This window comes from Ochlerotatus camptorhynchus, unplaced genomic scaffold, assembly GCF_037179485.1.
Source record: "Ochlerotatus camptorhynchus isolate MF236.1 unplaced genomic scaffold, CSIRO-AGI_Acam_v1.1 ptg000231l, whole genome shotgun sequence".
Taxonomy (NCBI): Eukaryota; Metazoa; Arthropoda; class Insecta; order Diptera; family Culicidae; genus Ochlerotatus; species Ochlerotatus camptorhynchus.
The window spans coordinates 1233685-1255544 of record NW_027040721.1 but is presented as its reverse complement, the minus strand read 5'-3'; the positions used below and the strand labels follow the sequence as shown (position 1 = coordinate 1255544).

At 42.5% G+C, this 21860-nt stretch overlaps 1 protein-coding gene across 4 annotated transcripts in view; it reads left to right on the top strand.

Annotated features, from left to right (window-relative positions):
• The window catches only part of side (sidestep), a 671279-nt gene extending 663807 nt beyond the window's left edge, over positions 1–7472 (top strand). For 3 of the 4 annotated variants that reach the window (XM_065225556.1, XM_065225558.1, XM_065225555.1), the window contains one exon: positions 6778–7472. In XM_065225556.1, the coding sequence (XP_065081628.1) occupies positions 6778–6851 (74 nt within the window). In that variant the 3' untranslated portion in view covers positions 6852–7472. The remainder of the gene's footprint in view (positions 1–6777) is intronic. The other variant, XM_065225557.1, reaches the window with a different exon arrangement.
• Positions 7473–21860: the final 14388 nt, after the last annotated feature.

Genomic DNA, 21860 nt, shown 5'->3' with positions numbered 1-21860 from the left:
ACCAAATGATCCGCGCGGCACCGATCCGAAGACCCCTGTCCTGGTGGAGATCGAAAGAATGGAAATTCATTCGCGGAAGAGCTCTGGCTTTCTTGCCAACGAACGATGCTTATTATTGGAAGAACGGATCTCTGGGACCGGAATGGTGATGGTCGAGAAGGGGTTGCAGCGGGGGAAAAGGATCCCCATCGGAAACTCTTTCGTTCTCCAACAAAAGTAATCGACTGACGAGCTTGGCTGTTAGTGGGAAGGCGAAAATTTGTTTAGGATTTCTGTTTGATTTTGAAGGGCTGGTATTTCTCCACTTGGTCGTCCAAAGTGTATCGAGTGAAATTTCAAATTCACGCGGCGATGAATTTATAAACACCGTGCCTTTGTCAGTCAGTGGTCGCTTCCGGTGAAAATTTGATTTCAGAACGCAGGAAAAAAAGGCTGTGTCAACATTGGTTATGTGGGCCTCATGCTTCCGGGGGTGGGTGTTATCACGTGTTCGCCTTCGATGGAAGGATCCGAGTGAATGTGGTATGTGTTCGGTAATCCTGTTCTGTTAGTGAAAGGGGTGACAACTTCCAGAACGAGATGTATTTGAGTTTGTTGAAATTCAATATTTGACACGAAAGCTTGGCTGGGTTCGTCTGGGAGAGGGAAGAAAAGGGTTGTGTGTGTAGATTGAAGTTTCACTTTCAGGTGACAGATCCTAAGTAAATTGATTGAGTGAGGCAGGAGAACAAGTTTTGCCCAGTCAGTGATCAAATAATATGCTGAGATGGAAGGACTTGAATAAACAATTTCCAGAATGCATTCAATTTTGATCAGCATATGTGACACACAAAGCAAATCCACTAGCTCTTGGGTCTTTGAATCGAATTAATTGAGTGATCGATCAGGCTTAACAATTCCAGTCCTCAGCTCAATTTCAACTTCAAAGAGCTGAAAAATTATGCAAAACAAGTCTTCTGCTCCGCTCCGAATGACATTTGCAATTGAATTTATTCTGATATTAATCTGGGAGGAAATTGCGCTCCTATTTGTTCACCTACTAAAAGACGACCCGTAGGGTGTCCCCAAAATTCAATTATGTGTGCTGGTTTTAATAATATCTCTTTGCGTGTTGGCTGCTTTCTCGTTATTGCTGCTGTTTCTGGTCGGAGTGAAGGAGCAAAAGTTGGTTGGACCTTGTTGATGTTTAGTTGTTTACTGTTTTACTTTTGAGGGTGGGGCAGGAACTTTTCTTCTGTTTGTTGATGACATAAATTGGCCTGTGGTGGATGGTTTTTTGCTTCAAAAATAGGACTTTAAATAAAGCTGGAAGGAATTCTCAAGTTTACTGAGATATACAGGATTTGACAACACATGGTTTTTGGCATTTTTTGACTGCCCACCGTTTTGAGATATCATCATGCGATATAGGGCTGATAGAAAGCTTTGGAAGCTCTATATTAGATGCATATCGTCAGTCCGAATGGGTCATTGGCCAAATGGGCAATTAGGGTGAAATTTAAAAAAAATCCCATTCCTCCATCTAGCATCTGCATTGTTCCGGTTTAATCCATAATAAATACTTTGTTGTTTGTTTGAGCACTTTGATTAAGTCTAAGGATATAGTGGATATAACAACTGTACCAGCAAATTTGAAGGAATTATCGGTCCAGTAGCATTTGCTTAATAGAGTGTTTGTACAGAGAAAATATTTAATGCAAAAGGCTTAAGGCAGTGATGCCCGTTATCACCGTCCATATTTACGCTTATTATACAGAAAGTGCTTAAGGAATTAAAGAAAAAGTATCGTAATATTTTAGAGGATAAGTAGCAGTAGTGTTTGCAGATGATGTATTAGTAATAGCAGAACCAGTTTAAAATACTGAATTGCCAAGGGAGGAACTACGGAAAAACACCTAGATATATTCAAAGTGATTTTAGGTTACTTCATACGCGAAGTTTGTGATTTTCAGAGTTAATTGGACATGCTATCTAACATGAAGCTTTAGTGTGATAATACCACACATCCTAGGGACGATGTTATCCGGACTGGTGTCCGCTCCGCATATCGGTAGCATAACGCTCATTACTGGCTCGAACGTGTTCCGCCGTCTCTTCGACACCAGCGCACGCGGGGCAGGTGGGAGTACTTGCATGTCCGAACCTATGCAAGTAACTCCTAAAGCAGCCATGGCCTGACAGGAACTGTGTCAGGTGGAAGTTTACTTCCCCATGGAGCCTATTGACCCAGCTTGACACGGAAGGTAACACACGCGCGTTGTTGCGCACCTCTCGAACGCTCCTCGTGTCATAGCACTCCCCATCCTCCTTAATGATAAGGCCGATTGGCATCATCCCTGCTATGACACAGAAGGCCTCCCTCGAGATGGTGCGGTATGCACTGGCCACCCTCAAGCACATTAGCCTATGTGTGCTCTCTAATTTCCGCCTGTGGCAGTCAATATCCAGCACCGCAGCCCACGCAGGGCCTCCGTATCTGAGGATAGATACTACGACCCCGGCGAGGAGCCTGCACTTACTGGCACTCACCGCCGAGCTGTTTGACATCATGCGGGATAATGCCCCCACAGTCGTAGACGCTCTCTTGCAGGCGTACTCGACGTGGCAGCCGAAGCTGAGCTTATCATCGAGCATAACCCCCAGGAGTTTCAGAGAGTGCACAGACCTAATTGTGCTCTCGCCAACTGTCAACGTCGCATTGACTACGACAACCTCCGTCTTCTGGTGGGCAAGCTCCAGTTTGCTGGATCTCATCCATTCCTCCACAAGCTCAACGGAGTGAGCCGCTGTCAGCTCTACCTCTTCGAGGAATTCCCCGTAGACTACCAGCGTGCCATCGTCGGCAAAACCAACAATTTTCACGCCTACTGGGAATCTTATCCTAAACACTCCATCGTACATGACGTTCCATAACACCGGGCCCAGGATGGAGCCTTGTGGCACTACTGCGGTGACTCTAACGCATTTTTCGCCATCTTCTGTGTCATACTTCAACACACGATTCTGGAAGTAGATCTCCAGAATCTTGTACAGCCCTCCGGGGATTCGGAGTTGGTGTAGCGAGCGGGCTATCGCCCCCCAGCAAGCGCTGTTGAACGCGTTCTTCACGTCTAAAGTTACCACCGCGCAGTAACGAATACTCCTTCGTTTCCGATGGACCACCTCTGCTGACTGAATGACGTCGTGGATGGCTTCCACCGTTGATCTGCCCTTGCGGAACCCGTACTGGCTGCTTGACAGGCCGTCTACACCTTCGGTGTAAGCCGACAGCCTTTTTTTATACTGGGGGGAATCTGTTCCCAGACTCCTGAGAATATAACTCAGGGTGTGGGGATGGGAGAAATAGCTCTCCCAACCCACTAAACCTTACCCTGTGCTCTAGGCCCTTGCCCTCCCCGGAACCGCCCGAAAGCATTACGTCATGGGAGGGGGCCGGTTGCGCTATGGCGCATCACTTGGTGTTGTGTCCGACGTGACACTTGCTACTGCACAGTGAGCAGCTGTGCAGGGCCTTCCTCTTGTTGTTCGCTGTTCGTTGTTCGCCCGAGTTCTAGAGCAGACGTGATAGCCAGCCAACTGTCCAACAGGGCAGCTTAGGACAGATGTGACCGCTTACCAGCTGCGTGTGCTAAGCACTCTAAGAACCCGGCGTCACTCCTGCCTTTGCACAACGAGGGTTTGTGCAGGGCTTCTCAACCTCTTGGGACGAGCTGGTTGGGGTTCCAGCGTCCCTACTCTGCGGTAGTTCGTTTAGCCGCAATATCTCTCCCTTGGTTTCGATAATTAGCGTTTCCAGGGCACACCACGAGGAGGCGAATTACTTCATGCCGACAGCCCGTTAGGGTGACCCTCTCAAGCAGTTTACCAGTGGTGTCCAGCAAACAGATGGGCCTGTATGCTGACGGGTCCCCAGGGAGTTTCCCTGACTTCGGGAGAAGCACCAGCCTCTGCCGGTTCCACGCATCTGGGAAGATGCCTACGTCCAGACAGGTCTGAAATACAGACCTGAACATGTCTGGATTTTCCGCAACGGCCGCCCTCAGAGCCAAAACTGGGATCCCGTCCGGGCCCGGGCCTTGTCCACCACCAGCGACTTGACAATGTCGATCAGTTCACTCCCTGTTCCGCGACAGGGATACCCCGCGGCCAGGAGTGAACGTCCCTACGTGGAAACAAGAACTGTACGATCGATGCCAGCATCGCCGGCGATCTCTCCGGGGGTGCCGCCACGCCACGGGTCTTGGCCATGACCGCTTTGTAGGCATCCCCCCAGGGGGTTCGTGTTAGCGCTTTGGCATAAGCTGTCGTAGCACGCGCGCTTGCGTCTGGCGATCTCTCTGTTGAGGGCCACCTTAGCCGCTCGAAGAGCGACGCAGTGTTCCTCTCAAGATTCGGTCGTACGAGCCCGTTGGAGGCAAGACGCCCTGAGCATACCAATCGACTCGCTTCACCAGTACGTACACCGGTCTATGGCCATGCCTGAGATAGGCTCTCTTATGCATTATTGTATCGCACGCCCTTGTCAGCGATGCTATCAGCTCTTCCCCCGTCAGATCAATGGTTATTCGCTCCCGCCTCAGTGCTTCGCTGAAGACCTCTTCATCGAAGAACGACGTCTACCAGCCTCGAGCGCATGAGGGACTCCCTCCTGCCACTCACCTCTCACCTTGCCCCACACTGTAGAGAATCGCCTGGTGGTCGCTGTGGGTGTAACCCTCATCGACCCTTCAGTGTAGGTTGCCCTCCAAACACGGGCTGCAGTACGTCACATCAATGACGGATTCTGTAGGTACTGACCGAACCGGTGTTGGCTGGCTAGTACAACGTCCAGTTTGGCCATTGCCTCCAGTAGGATGCATCCTCTCTGGTTGGTGTAGTGGCTGCCCCAGTCCACCGCCCATGTGATAAAGTCGCCCGCAATGACCACCGGTCTTAGGCCGACAAGTACCGCAGTGAGAACTGCTCGATGGACCACCTGGGCGGAGCTCAATAGCTACTACCATAGAGGTTACTCTAAGACTAGTAGGTCTCGAAGAAACGTGTTCAAGTTTTTGGCTCAGCTCTGGTACTATCTTCGGTCCCAAGCTAATCAATGCACCCCTCGAAATATAGGAAAATCTACGAACCCCTCATTTTATCTGTCAAAATTTCATAGCGAATCAAAACAAACATAGTGTAGTACTAGAATTTCAACAGTAGCTGGGGAGCCGCGCAATGGTTCAGGTTCAACTGCGCTACCTCGAACATGGCTGAGCATTGCTCTTGGCTCCCGGGCTGCGTGGGCCACCTGCCATGTGGTTGGTAGGGGATTTCCCTTTCCCCACGCATATTGTGCACTTCGGCGGCTTTTGGCAACCTTGCGCCTTATGGCCCTCCGAGCCGCACCGTCTGCACAGCTTGCTTCTATCGGTGTTCTTGCAGTCACGAGCCAAATGGCCCTGTAACCGGTTGGGGAATGCTCACGGGGCAAATCGACCAGCCCACTCGCACCTTCCCTGTGGCTGCCGCCTTTCTGGCATCTGCTGCCGAGAGCTTGACGGTAGCCACCTGGGTAGAGAACAGTCCCTTCCTCAGGGTAACCGCTATTGGCGGTACCTCGATTTGTCACTGCTCCCTGAGCGGCGTGACTAGTTCGGTCGCCTCTGTCACCTCGTTCAAGTCCTTAACTTGGATGGTGATTGTCGAGCCTAGCGACTTCACCTGCACTCCATTACCAACCACCTCCTCTGCCAGTTTCTGGTAAGCCGGTCCCTGGTCTTTGGCGCCACGCTTTAGCACCAGGAGCATCTCGCCGGTACGAGTGCGCCTGATGCTCCTCACGATGCTGCCCATCTCCGGAAGACGCTCGTCCGCTCTCATCTTCCTCAAAACTTCCGCGTACTTCGACGCTTCCGTCTTGATGATGAGAGCCTCGCCCTTCGTCTTGTTCCGGGCAGTGCTGCTCTTAGGGGCAGTTTTTTTTTCGGGGGTTTCGGGGGAGCGCCCTTGTTTCCGCCCTGCTTGGAGCCGCCACTTTTCTCAATAGCTCTGTTTCCTACTTCAGACCTCTTCACCGTTCAGGGAGACAGGATCGAATTCGATTTTGAAATCTGTGTTAGGGAAATCTGTGTTTGCAGGAAATCAGGGATAATTTTGATCACCATTGCAACAGTTGGACATTTGTGTTATTTTCAGTAGTGAATATTTATAAAGTGTTTAATTTAGCAGATTTGTAGTAAAATTTGTAATCTATTGACTTCTTTAGAATTTAAATCCATCCGCTATTGACAGAGTTAATTGTGGTCAAAACCTGACCACTTTTCGTAATGCGGTCAATTTTGGTTTTTTGAAATTTCACCCCCAATTTGTTGCCGAAACTGACCCTTCAGATGCCCCAATCGATTCCTATATAACCAACATATATCATAAACTAGATGCTAGAGAAGGCTCTGATAATCGCAATGCAATTACTGTACAAGTCTAAATCATGGTCTACAGAACCCACATCAAATTAACAATGTTACTTGGATTGGGAAGATTTCCGTGTTTACCGACTATCTTCTACTTATTTTTAATCATATCGAAAAATTCTGCCAAAAACATTCATAAAAGGGTTAACACAGAGGGGATTTTACAGTTCTTTAATGCGTTCCAGTTAATCTTAAATTGCAAACACATTCCATAAAAAAATGCTGATTCTTTTCATAAATTTCCTCGAATCTCAAAAAAAAACCATACTAACCATCCGATTTCTCCTCATTTACCCATTTGAAACCACCTCGCCTCTCACACCGCCAGTCTATATTGCAGATCCGGACCTGATTCTTCCCCGCGGCGGCGACATCGAGTTCACCACCCTGGCAGGAGCTTAGCAGTGTGTCCCGGACGACGGCGGCAGCAGCGGTGATCCTGCCCAAGATGCCGACGTCAACCGGAAAGCACCGGTGCTGTAAATAGGAGAGCTACCAACCGACCCAACAACCCCGATCAAAAGGGGACTTGTACCTTTTCCTCCATTTACTTGTAGTGTTGGGTAATTTTTAAAATGAAGTGCAAGAATGACGGTGCGAGCGAAGACTGAGTGACTGATATTCGAGTGAAACAATACCAAAAACAAGTGTAGAGCGGATTTGTCACCAGACAAACGAATTTAGATAAACGTGAAATCAAACTTTTGTCTTTTGCGAAAAGATAAGCGAAACGATTTGATCAAAAGAAAGGAAAACATTTAAAGGAAAAAAAAAGCAACTGTTAAACACTGCCCCCAATAGTACTTGGGAGGGTTAATGATTATTGTTTTTTTGGAAAGGAGAGTCGCGGGGAGAAGCCAGAAACAAGAAACTATTTATAACTTTGAGTAGATTTATTTTTTAGTCTAGCGAAAAGAAACACAAAAGTTCAGATGATTTATTGAAGAAGCAAGTTACTGTATAAATATCTGTTAAGGCGAGCGAAGTTCGATTTAAAAGAGATTGATGTAAATTAAGGAAAAAGTTTAAAGAAAAGTAAATCAAAACAATTAAGGAAAAAATACAAAAAAAAAACATCTAGGTAATGATTTAAGTTTAGTCGCAGATATTTTTTTTATATAAAAAAAAGTAACAATTATGCAAAAAAGAGAAAAATCCTAAACAAACCAAATGGTAAAACACACACAGCATACAGTAACAAACAATCAAAATAATTTCGTTTAATGAAATACAAGCCATGATTTTTCGAACAGAAGCGGGTCGCCGCGGCTTTCATTTCGATTTAATTTATTTTACGACGTGTCCAATAATCCGAAATCACTGAGCGGCGCGCGGGCGCTGGCACCAGGACGAGCCAGAGAGGACCATAAGGATAAAATTTAACGATTGCCAAACAACGAACGAACGTTGGAGTCTTTGCGTCGGGGCCATGGAATTTGGAATCAGAAAAGTTTTGTTTGAATGAGTGGGTGGCTGGTTGTTAGCAGCAACTATGATGTACTTTATCACCCAATCTTCGGGAATGGGTGGAATGCGGGGGCGGTAGAAAGGTGAAAGTTTTCGGTGATGCACTCCGGGCGTTCGTTGATCGGGCGCGACTGTCGCTATGAAATGTTTGACCTTTTTATTAGTAATAACCGTCGGTCCCATTGCTCACGATGACGACGCTGATGACGATGATGATGATGACGGGTGAAACAAAGGTAGTGATGGCAACAGACTGTAGTGGGTGTGGTTGGAGATTTTGTTATCGTTGTTAAGTTGGGATGGTCGTCGGTTAATGGCTGTGATTTTTAGTGGCGGGAACAGCGATTGTTTAGATGCGATGATAACCGGTGAGAAGTGGAAGTCAGATTCGTAAAAATAGGATGTTACCAACTTGATGATTGGCCATCAAAATTGTGATGGGATGGGTAATGGAGCTGTATTATAGAGTTGGCAAGATTTTGACTGCGATGCTGTGGGAAGATAAGTGTAGTTCAGATTTCTTGTGGCTTTATGGGAAATTGTTGGAAAAGGTGAGTACCAAACATTTGGCTGACAAAAACGAATATTTGCTGTCCAGTTAAATTAATAATTGCAGCCAATTTTACCGGTATAAATCTCAGAAATTTCCCGGTTACAAAAGTTACTAGGTGCCAATTTTTCTGGGCGACTTTTGTAAAAAAGATACAACCCTCGAAACATACGAAAATCCACGAACCCTTCATTTTATCTGTCAAACTTTCATAGCGAATCAAAACAAACATAGTGTAGAACTAGAATGAGGTAAGCTTTTTTTTCTCATTGATTTGTCTTCCGTCGATTTTGTTTTCCGTGCTGAGCACCAATGCTACCGACGCACAGTGGTCCAGATCTGTAATAACCCGGTCAAAAGTGATTATCTCACGAACGATGCATTTTAGACATGTGGTGTCTTCAGGAAAGTTTCTGGATATGAAAAGTCCCTTCTTATGACATTGACAGATCAATGATTAATCCCCCTAGAAGTGAGATCGAAAATTTATTTTTGTCAAAGTTTCATATTTTGGATCGGTGTCTTCGGCATAGTTTTAGAAAATATCATAACAAGAAACTTTGCTGAAGACACTAGATGTCCATTTCTTTACCCCATTGAAATATGGAACGTTTTTTATAGAAACCCCCTTAATTTAAGTTTTTGCTCTATAACAATTTTCATTTAACTGCTACTGGTTTGAAATGTTCTACAAAATTTTTCAAAACATCAAAACACACAAAATTTTTGAACATTATAGGATACTTAATGGCATAATAGGTCAGTTATTATTGATTTTTCCGAAAAAATAATAATTTTTGGCCACTTAATTATGATTTACTACTATTCTCCACGAAATCCCACGATGAAATCAATTGCAAAATAATCGTTTAGGTGTGTTTTTATCAAAACATTCGACATTTCATGCAGAAACATGCAGAAACATGAGTTAGAGGTAACATAATGCGTAATATGCGATGTTTTCTATGGAAACACCTTAATATTGAGTTTTTCGTACATATAATATTCTTTGAACCTCTACTGCTTCAAAGTAGGGCCATATATTTTCAAAATATTCCACCGTACTGTATTCTCAAATAGAAGTAATTCTTTATTTTTATTGAAAAATATATGTTTTTTGCAGTTTGATGGCGGTTTGCTGCCGCAAAACAAAATTAAGCTTTCTTTATTTTTTCAAAGCCTTACTTCTTTTTCAGTTTTGCTAATACTTTATTGTTAGCTTGGCACAATCATGGTTTGGTAAACGTACATATTAAGTAACAGATATTAATATTATATAAAAACTTGGCTAATTTCAAACAGTCTTCATTCATGCATTATAATTTCAACAAATTTTGCACAGCATCAGGTAATGTTTGGGATAACTTGGATTTCATTGGTCTGGTCATTGACAAAAGTATATCGCCTGTAATAAACCAAGAGATATGTTATTTCTTATTTTTCCTGTTTTTAAAAGAATTTTCTTACCCGTTAAAATTAATCTTTGCAACAGATCCGTCATTGTGGCTTGGCGAGAGGTCTTTCGCGTCCGATGCTCTCGAAATGACCTTACATTTTTATTCCGAGCTTCTAACGCTTCTTCCGAGTAAAGACCCATCGGAAGCTCCATCGACTCCATTACATCAGCACCATGAATTAGTATAAAGTGCACTGATGATGGCATGTAGTACCAAGGATACTTTTTCTCAAATAAACGGGCTGTCTCCAGTGCGAATATTCTGAACTTCTCGGTATCAATTTCGCGACCACAGGCTAGAGTAGTTAAAATCACCGAGAATCGCTCCATAACTTCTCTGTCGAACCCAGTGATATCTGCCACAATGGAAATATTATCAAAAAATTTGCGAGCCGTATTGCCATCATTGGTAGTTCCGCTTCCTGGCTTGACAACATCGACGAGCAATCCCAGTTCTTCCTTTAATCGTTTCTGGATCATCTCTTTCCTTTCTTTATACAATTGCTGGTTTACGCTCCATTTTTAAGCTCCATTTTGTAGAAAACATGCAACTCTAGCTCCAGAAAGCGAATCCGTGCATGAAGTACTGCAATTCCGTATTTAAATGTTGAAGCGTTTACTGGTCGCAATAACACTTGATCCACAGCCATTGCGGATGGAGTTGCTCCACAGGCATAGCAGGTAGCCATCGATGACGTATCCGTCAGGATGGTTCGAGCTTTTCCGTCAATCATGGTCATACTGAGACGATGATATATTTTCAACTCATTTCCATTTTTCAGTTGTACCATGGATGGCTGCAGTGACGCAATTTGGTCAGATACATACTGTTCTTCACGCTTCAAGGTTATTTTATTTTCTTTTATGAATTGTATGCGGATAGGCTTGCAAAACCTTGTTGACGAGGGCGCAGGATTTGTCCAAATGGTGATTGGAGGACCGGATTCATTGATAGTTCTCAACTGTAGTGGCACTATAGCTGTCAACAGTACAGAGCTATCATCTGAAGACTCGGAGGAAATCGACTGTTTATACTGTGAGTGCCCACTACTGCCATCACAGCCCCACTTATGCAGCAACTCCAATCTCATCTCAATTGAATTTTCCAACAATCCTTCACTTTCCAAGTGTTCCGCGATCCTTTTAGCGTCCAAGTCTACCAAATCCTGGAGCTTAACTTCTGCACTTGTTTCAGATACTGTGATAGCTTCTGCTGGGGGGGGGGTACGCTTTTTTCTTGGCCTCTAGTACCACATTATATGCAGGGAAAATGTCAGCATGGTGCGCTTTTCCAACAGACCTAAGCAAATTATATTGATTTTTACTTAGATCAGCTTCAATGATCAATGAAACACCTTCCTCAGGAGTCAGTTTGACAGGCAATGAATGCATCTCTGTATTCTTGTACGCATCAAGAAAATCACTGGCTTTTTGAGAATTTTTAGCAACAAATTGAAGCAGCTTTGCTGCAGACTCATTCCCAACGGTTCTGAACTGCATGGCAGCTGCATGCAGCAACTCTGCACCACTATGCTGCTCTCTGAGTGTCTCTGTTTTCCGCCGCTTACTGCGAGCTGATGAATTCTCGAAAGCCACAGATGGCCGACCTTTATTCGCCTCCTTTTCCTTCATTTCCACAGAAGTATCCTCGATATAAAACAAAACATCCTCATCAAGCCACTTACTATACTTAGCTTCAAAAGCAGAAAATTTTCTGTGACATTTGTCCCATCGCTCATAAAGCTTGTCTATTTTAGATATATTGAATGGGTCTTAAGCTATTGGTAGTTAGTATTAATAATCAAAACATACCACAAAATGATGAAATTATGCTTCGAACATGTTGAATGATGAGATTCGTTGGATTTGTTGCATTCAATGAACAAACGCAATTCAACACATAAGAAGTGACGTGGTTTTTCTGCTCATCTCTACTAAAAGCTGATTTCTCACGGATAATTTCTAGCAGCTTCCGTCGCGTTGAAGAAAATGGCTTCATTCTATGAAAAACGTAATTCATTCACTATTCAAATGATAAGAAGGGATAAACAAACCTGCTAAATTTCGGCTTCAAGCACACGATTTGGATACTGGAATTTTAATCTCTCGAAAAACACGTGCGGACTCACAACCATGTGATTTTTAAAGACCGAAGGGTACACAAAAAAGCAACGCATGCTATGTACGTTGCACCCACCCCGGGAGCTATTTGACAGCTCCAGTATAATGTCAAGTTACCCCGAAAATTCTGGTCCTCTGGTTCTGTCAGATCGAATAATGGTGGAGTAAATTTACAATTGGTCTTATTTTTGATCAACTAATTTTAAACATTTTTAAGTTTTGTTTTTTAAAAAACATTGATATTTTTTCTCATAGTTATGCAATCGACTCAACATGACGGGATTGGAAAATGTCTGCCTGTATATATAGCGTGTGAGAGCGCGTAACACATTTTTCTCAAACGAATTTCTCGGCAACCACTCTACTGAATTCAAAACAACAGCCATCAAATGAAAGGTACCATGATTCTGTTGAATGCCCTAATAAACATGTACCATACACTAACGATATCATAGATGGTACGACCATACCACATAAAAATGGGATAATAACCCGAATTGGAGGTTAGGCGCTTCTTATGGTTATTTTTAATGCGGGTTTTAATAGATTTTCAATCGAACAACTGGTGCCGAAGATATGGACGGAACAAGACACGAAAATCGCGAAATTCGCGAACTAAGTGGTGTTTTTCAGCAACCACATAACCGAATAAACGAAACAACCAGCTAACAAAAGGTATTATGGTCACATTGAATGCTGTTGATCAAATTTAGAATCGGTCAACTGTTTCCGATAAACATGGATTTTTGGAGCTAAGTCGTATTTATCGGTAATAACTAATACGAATTGCAAGCAACAACCTTCAAATGAAAAGTATCATGATCCCATAGCCTTATCCATAGAACATTATTGAACATAAGAGATGAACTAGCCTAAGGCTAAAAATCTCTTAAATAAAGTCTTTAAAAAAAAACATTATTGAACAGATTCAGAATCGTTCAACTGGTGCTGGAAATGCGGCAGGAACATGTTTCGGGGAATGTGAGCCATGATACTAAATTTGACCGGTAAGAAATAAAACCTATCATGTGACAAAACAAACTACTTCGAAATAAGATAACCATTTCAGTTGTGGCCATTTCGAGCCCCGTGGATCACATTGGTCAGTTCTGGGCATGTCCCAGATGCCCCCGAGGAATTAACCAGCCCAAGTAACATTTTAAGTTTCATTAAATACTACAAAACAACTATAAAACAACATTCATAAAACCCTGGTCAAGGCTATTTTGCCATTAATGCATCCACCAAAAACTCATTAAGACTAGAATATGTCTAGTTGGCCCACCCTGGAGAAGGTTCTGAAGGGTGTATTCTCGAAGCTTTTCAAGATTGATTTACTGCAAAAGGTTTTATGACGAACGCATTGAGAACCATTTGAAAGCAACAATAAAAGCTATTTAGCAACAATAAAAACCCTTTCCGCGCCATTTCCCCTAACCGCATGCTAAATCCACTAGGAAAGCATCAATCAAGATAGAAAAGGATTTATGAATCCAATCTTATCGAAATAATCAAAATAGAAACTGATGGTATAAAAATCTTGTTCAATATCCAAATTTATTACAATAGTTCTCTTAAAGTGGCCTAGTTTTAAGTGCCATATTAAATTTTATGTGAAATGTACGTGAAAACATCGAAAAAAATAAGTCCACCCTCGTAAAACGTCGGTTTGACTAATTATTTAACATTGAAAAAAAAAAATATATTCTTCAGCTCGAGCTTGGGAGACTTTTTTTTATTATTTTCGCATTTAAATGTTTGCTCATTGCTAAATTTACCAAACCATAGTTATATCTGAGGAAATATAGATTGAAAATCGAAGATTCTAAAACACAAGCAAACTAATTGTAACATGGCGGTGGCATAAAAGTTGATTTTCATAGGTCATATGTGAAAAAACTGTTTTGCTTTCATGAATTCCTTAACAAATTAATAAGGTTTTAAAATGGCTTTTATGAAGAAAACTTGCAGGCTGAATTGTATTTATCTAAAGCCATTTTGCTTGATCCTAACCCGTTCAGTTTTATGGCAGCATTTATGGAGGCAAAGTTGCCTGCCAAAAGTTAAACGTCAAAGTTTGTTTATCTTGCGATAGTTGCGCTGTGGGATCCAGGGTTCTTCCAGGTGGTTTTCTCCCGATAGATTGTGAGCAGTTACTCAGATAGTTTGCGATACCGTTTCACAACATTTCGCATTTCGAACAGCAAGCAGCGCAATCGTTCCCAAAAAAGATCCCCTTCTTCCGGATGGTTACGGAAGTGCACCATCCAACGATGCAGGGATGTAAGCTTGGTGAATTTTTCGAAGAGTTGATTCTTTCGCCGAATAAAATCGCTGCTATGGATCGGAAACCAGCTAATCTCCGCTAACTAACAGTTTCAGTGGTTTGCTGTCGGTTGTCATCTATTCGCAAGATCTGGAGAAGACTGGTATGTTTTTTAAACTTTCGACAATGTTTTATGAATTCGAGGGGCCCACTCGGTTTGCTCTTCTCCGCCAGATGGTCAGTCGTTGATGGTGTGCTGGTTCTTCTAAAGAAGTAGATTTTGCTGAAATCGACTTGAATTTCTCATCCTACTTCGTCTATCCTTCGAGATTTCCTTGTCATAAATTTGGCTTTTATTTATTATGAGGAACCATCTTTTAAGCTCAATTTGTAAACAGAGTAATTGGGGAGTTTATGATGCACTTTAAAAAGCCTGGAAAGCAACAATAAATACTTTTTGCTCTAATGGTTTTAGGGTTGCTTTTATAATGATAGAACACGTTTATAAAGTATTTTATCAAGACATTAATAAACAATGGCTAATGACATTTATGCTTGAATTACAGAACAGTTTTAAGGAGGGATTGAGAACTGATTTAAATTTATTTTAAAACAAGACAGTTTTTGACTTTATTGCCAGCATATAAAAGGTTTTTAAAACAGCAAAAAGCTGAATTACTAAGTAGGAGTGGTATACACTTTGAAATACTGTATTTAAACTAAAAGGATTGTTCATTACCGTTATAAAACCATCATAAATCAGAGTGGATGCCAAATGGTTACTGAATTGTTACTTGGGAGACCAGACCAAATAATGAATTTTGATTTCATCAAATCGATTAAATTCCAAGATATAAGGAAAATAATGCAACATCAGTAATACGTCTCACTCAAAATTTATTCTTGGCCTGCTTTCGACGTCCACATGAAGTGAAACAAATACATGTTTTCTGATGTGAAAAAAGTTGTGCCACCAACGATTGCTGAACCCATTGTTTACGTACGGTGGAGACATCTACAATTTGTAAGTGGGTACGTGAAACTAAGGTTTTCTGTCTAGATACTCGGGGGGTGGTTGCACCAAAAACGTTATGCAGATTTCGTGGAGAATGGTAGTAAATCATAATTAAGTGGCCAAAAATTATTATTTTTTCGGAAAAATCAATAATAACTGACCTATTATGCAATTTAGTATCCTATAATGTTCAGAAATTTTGTGTGTTTTGATGTTTTGAAAAATTTTGTAGAACATTTTAAGCCTGTAGCAGTTGAATGAACATTGTTATAGAGCAAAAACTTAAATTAAGGGGGTTTCTATAAAAAACGTTCCATATTTCAATAGGGTAAAGAAATGGACACCTAGTGTCTTCAGCAAAGTTTCTTGTTATGATATTTTCTAAAACTTTGCCGAAGACACCGATCCAAAATATGAAACTTTGACAAAAAAAAAATTCGATCTGACTTCTAGAGGGATTAATCATTGATCTGTCAATGTCATAAGAAGGGGCTTTTCATATCCAGAGACTTTTCTGAAGACACCACATGTCTAAAATGCATCGTTCGTGAGATAATCACTTTTGACCGGGTTTTTACAGATCTGGACCACTGTGCGACGCCCGGGAGGCAACTCCCACACACACCCTACCTATCGACCCATCAACTCATGAACCGGGGACCAACGGCTTTTCTTCCCTTCCAAAGGAAAGCGTGATCAGAGATTTTATGCCTAAGAACATCCCGGCGACGCCGACTGGGATTGAACTCAGGTCTGCAGCAGGGTGAGAGGTAATCACACTTACCACTACACCACCGGCATCGCTTATGAGGTAAGCTTATAGATGACCTGGGACCAATAAGCAGGGTTACCATATGGTATCCTAAAGGAGGACATGTCCTCCTTTTTCAATAATTTTTCTACATCCTCCTTTTGCCCGAAAATGTTCTCCTTTTTAATCCTTGCATTTATTCCAGTTACATATTCATAAAATTGTTTTCAAAGAGCGTTTTTTGCAGAGCTTATTTGTTTAACCTCATCTTATCTAGCAAATACCATTCGATGGTGAGACTAGGAGTATACTACAGCTGTCAACCCCCGCACATTTAGGCTGCGATCTATTTGGTAAACTTTCACTTAAATTTGACAGATGGAAAATTTTCAAATAAACTTGCTTATTTCAGACATACCAGGAATCAATTTTGACAAATAATTTCTCGAAAGTTGGACGATGAACAACAGAGAGATCTTCAAACATTATAATTTATTTTCGAAGTATCAGTGAAAATTCATCAAATGTAACACTGCGTTCCATTTCTTTCTGAATTTTTACTTAAATTTGACATTTCGAAAATAAATTACAATGTTCGAATATCTCTCTGTTGTTGATAGTGTGATTTCCGAAAAGGTGTTTGTCAAAATTAATTCCTGGTCTGCCAGAAATAAGTCTGGTACAATAGCATGTTTATTTGAAAATTTTCTATCTGTCAAATTTAAGTTAAAATTCACCAAATTGATCACAACTACACAGATTGAGTTGCTTCAGTACTGCGGGCGTCCATGTACGGGCGAAAGCCTTCAACCGTACGGACGCCCACGGTATTGAAGCAACTCGTCAGCTGGGGCCTTAGCGGCCATATCATCCATTTCGTCCAAAATTTCTTGACTAGCCTCGGTAGGTAATACCAAATCCCGCACTTTCTGCGAGGAAACTGGCGTTCCCCAAGGTTCAGTGATCGCTGTCACTTTGTTCCTGGTAGCCATGAACAGTGTTACCGGTTACCAGCGAACATCTGCATTTTCGTGTACGCAGACGACGTTCTAATCGTAGCCACAGGTCAAACTCCGGGACGAACGAGGATTAGAGCCCAAACAGGGGTTTCCGCCGTAGCCAGATGGGCCGCTTCGAAAGGTTTTCAGCTATCTGCTGAAAATAGCGCTAGGTGCCACGTTTGCCAGTATTGACATCTGGTCTGCGGGACTTCCATAAAGATCGGTAATCAAGCTATCCCATTGAAGAAAACTGTGAAACTGCTGGGGGTTGTCATTGATTGGTCGCTCAGTTTTGACCACCACCTTCAAGGGGTCAAGGCCAGCTGTCGCAGCAGGCTTATCTTCATCCGCACAATCTCCCGTACCCACCAGTCCAACAACAGAGAAGTACGTTTTCGTGTTGCCCGGGCCATCGTAGACAGCCGGCTGATGTATGGACTCGAGCTGACCTGCATCGCCACCGACAAGGCAATACAAATACTCGCTCCGGTGTACAATAGCTACACGCGCATCATCTCCGGTCTCCTATCCTCGACGCCAGCCGATGCTAGCTGTGTTGAAGCCGGCATTCTCCCTTTCCGGTACCGCATCTATGCAGGAATTGCCAACAAAGCCGCTGCATTTTCAGCAAATACCGCCGGAAACGACAGAATCTGCCTCCTTAGCGAGGGGGACAGAGTTCTCCGTACAATCGTAAACGCAGAGATCCGCTCAGTGGCCAAGATTCACTGGTACGGAGATAAGAGTTGGCAATCTCCCGCACCAAACATCGACAGCTGGATAAAGAAGAAGTTCAGAGCCGGGGACAATTCCGTAGCCCTTGGGAGATCGGTAGCAGAGCTGACTGGATTGTACCCAAACTACATGCATCGTTACACGGATGGGTCAAGATCGAGAGCTGCAGTCGGAATGGGAATCGCTGGTGACGAGTAGAAGTCTGCCAAAACAATGTTCGGTGTTCTCGGCAGAAGCAGCGGCTATTCTTCATGCCGTTACGGTTCCTGCGGATCGCCCAATCCTGATCCTGTCGGACTCCCACAGTGTTATTCAGGCCCTTTTGTCGGAGGTCCCGGTTCACCCCTGGATCCAGGGCATCCTGAAGGTTGCGCCACCAAACACTACCTACACATGGATTCCCGGACACTGCGGGATCCCAGGGAACATCGAGACGAACAACCTACCTGGGTCAGGCCCATCTGGTCCTCGGTACTCGCACAAGGTACCGATGCAGGACGTGAAGAGATGGATCATTTGCACAGCGCAGACAGCATGGGCAACGGAATGGTCCAGCGCCAGACTTCCGTTTATTAGAAAAATTAAATTAAATAAAAAATAAATAAATAAAACAACAGATTGAATGCAACATGTTTTCGATTTTGACGTTCTGTTTCTATGAGATTTTAGATATTCCAAGATAAATATTCAAATCGACGTATCTGATTTTACAAACAGTCACTTCGGTTTCAATCAGCGATGACGTGTATCTTGATTTTTGTACATTATACAATTTCAGATGGTTTTAAGGCTGTAAAGCTGTATTTGTCATGCAAATAAGCTAGACTAGATCATTTCCAAGTATCAAACATTAATTATGAGGGCTAGTTTGATGCATTTTTCAGAAGTATAACGACAAGATTATTTGAATTAATAACGACTACAAGTTATGAACAATCGCAAATCATGAATTTTGTTATAGTGAACATATTATTAAATCGTTTGATAAAAACTCATTGTCCTCCTTTAATGTTAAGAAAAGGAATTTTTGGAGGCGAACCAGCCCAAGGCTGAAAGCCTCCCTAATAAAGTTAAATAATAATAATAATAAGAAAAAGAATAATTGTCCTCCTTAATCTCCAAACCTCAAATGAAATGTCCTCCTTTTCAAGTTTTTGATATGGTAACCCTACCAATAGGCTAGTCAAGTAGTGAGCCATTTTAAAATCGTTTATTTCCACCGATTGGTACAACGGTACTACCATAGAGGTAACTCTAAGACCAGAAGGTCCCGAAGAAACGTGCTCAACTTTTTGGCTCAGCTCTGGTACTCTCTTCGGTCCCAAGCTTATCGATGCAACCCTCGAAACATTGGAAAATCCACGAAACCCTCATTTTATCTGTCAAACTTTCATAGCGAATCAAAACAATCATAAAGGCTGACCAAAAGTAAATTGGAACGCACAAAAAGACCTGTAATTCGTGATTCAATAAGTTTATACATTCCATTAATGGTTGCTTCACAGTACTTTTATAAGAACTTCAAATTAAAAGCATTAGATGGTTACATTTCTCCAGTTCGAACGAAATCTCGAACCTTCCTCTTGATGGAGCTCATAAGCGCCCGCACAGTGGAAACAGAAACGGAATCAGCGCATTTTTTGCATTTTGCCCGCGTTTGCTGGATGTCCGCTTCGTCAAAGTCTCTGCTTCGAAATTGCTCAGTATTTTTTCAATTGGTCGAAATTCCGGGCAATTCGGAGGATTCATTAGCTTGGGGACAAAATCGATCTTGTTGGCAGCATACCACTCCAGAATCACCTTAAAGTATTGGCAGCTGGCCAAATCGGGCCAAATGATGACTTGCCCCTATGCTTGCGGATGAACGGCAATACACGCTTTATCAGGCATTCTTCGATGTAAACTTGGGATGTTATCGTCGAGGATGTGACGAATGGTTCCGTTTTCAGGCCACAACTGCAAATCGCTTACCAAATCATGGCCTTCTTCACGTGTCGCCAAACACGAACTTAAATCTTCCCGGCACATCCCCACGTACAGTCGCGATGTAAAACTTTTGACCGGGAAGCTGCTTAAAATTGAGTGCTGCCTTTGTGTTTCGTCAAAACACGGTAGTACAAGATCGTTCCCCGCTTTTTAGCCACGGAATTCTGCTTCATGTGCCGGTTCGGATGTACTACTTGTATCCTTCCCTGGCAAGGATGTTCCGTACCGTTTGAAAGTTGGCGTTGTACCTTCTGGCCACATCTCGGATCGAAAGACCGGGGTTGGCTTTAACGCACCTCAACACCTTCTGCTCAGCTGACGATCTCTTGTACCAGTTTTTTCGTAGGTCCGCTGATTCCTTTCCACCCTCAGGGATTCCTTGTAGGTTTTGAGCACCGACAAACTGTTGTTTTCGGCATCTTCAGCACTTTAGCCAGCTTGGTACCGGACCACTCCGGCTTTTCCAGGTGTTTGTGCACAATATGTTGTCTACTTTCGCGTTCCATTTGACGTTATTTCTGAACGTGATCGACTACTTTAATCAAAATTGCACCAGTTGATAGAACGTCGCATAATCGAATCCACAGTTAGTCTCTCTACTGATACCTACAATTTCCGGGGAGCGGATCACAATAGTATCATAGAGGTAACTCTAAGACCAGAAGGTCCCGAAGAAACGTGCTCAACTTTTTGGCTCAGCTCTGGTACTCTCTTCGGTCCCAAGCTAATCGATTCACCCCTCGAAACATAGAAAAATCCACTAACCCCTCATTTTATCTGTCAAACTTTCATAGCGAATCCAAACAAACACTGTGTAGTATTAGAATTTCGACTAGAATGGGGTACGTTAATCGTTTGCTTGGGACCAATAGGCTAGTCAAGTAGTGAGCCAATTTAAAATAGTTAGTTTCGTATTGATTGTTGATAGTATCGCTGAGGTCTTATCAAGCATCGATTGGGAAGCTGTCCTCGATAGGACCGACGTGAAAATTGCCACACGGACTTTTGCTAATGTTCTTTCATATCTTATCGATAGGCATGTGCCAAAAACGGTGCATCGAGATCGAGCTCGTCATCCGTGGCAAACGAAAAGTCTTCGTAAGATGAAATCAATCAAGAGAGCTGCGTTAAGATGGTTTACGAGATACCGCACTAGATCACTTCGAGACTATTACGTGAGGCTAAACTTGGCGTACAAAAAGGCAACATTGGAGAGCTTTTCCTACTACCAGCAGAACCTGCAGAGCGAATTCAAGTCCAATCCACGGAGTTTTTGCAAGTACGTGAATGATCAGCGTAAAGAGTCCGGTCTCCCTTCTACCATGAAGTTAGGAGTTAACGTTGCATCTAGCCTTGAAGAAATTTGCCAGCTATTCGCGAACAAATTTTCTAGCGTATTTGCCAACGAAAGTGTATCGTCCCAACAAGTTGCTATAGCTGCTTCAATTACGTGCTGAACGAAATCCCGGTCGATGAAGCTCTCATCTCATCGGTACCACCCAAGCTGAAGTCGTCTCACAATCTCGGACCAGACATAATACCGTCCGTTTTCCTGAAGGATGTGACCGACGACTTTCGGGTCACAATAAATTGTTTGGTGGAAAGGCCAGTTGGAGGTTTAGACACACTGAAAAATTGTAAATATTTATGTTTTGTGTCGTCTAAGATTTCCCTGGTGCTCGAATGTCAAATAAATGTCTGTCTCCGCTTTGTGTAGTGTTTGAGTGAAGTTTATTTTTCATTTTGTAGTTTAAGGGTGTGTATAATTAACTGTATATTTAAAAGATGGCACAAGTAATGCCCACCTCAGACGGTGACCGTGGCTAGACTAGTTACCAGAGGCTTAGATGGAGGTCCTTCTGACCTCTAAAAAAATCAGTTAATTGTAGACTTCCTGGTTGGTATCCCGTGTATCAAAATATTTGTTTTGATTTTTGTTATTACTCCAGCTGTAAATATTAGATTTTTTATTTATTTATTTATTTATTTATTTATTTATTTATTTATTTATTTATTTATTTATTTATTTATTTATTTATTTATTTATTTACTTATTTAATTAT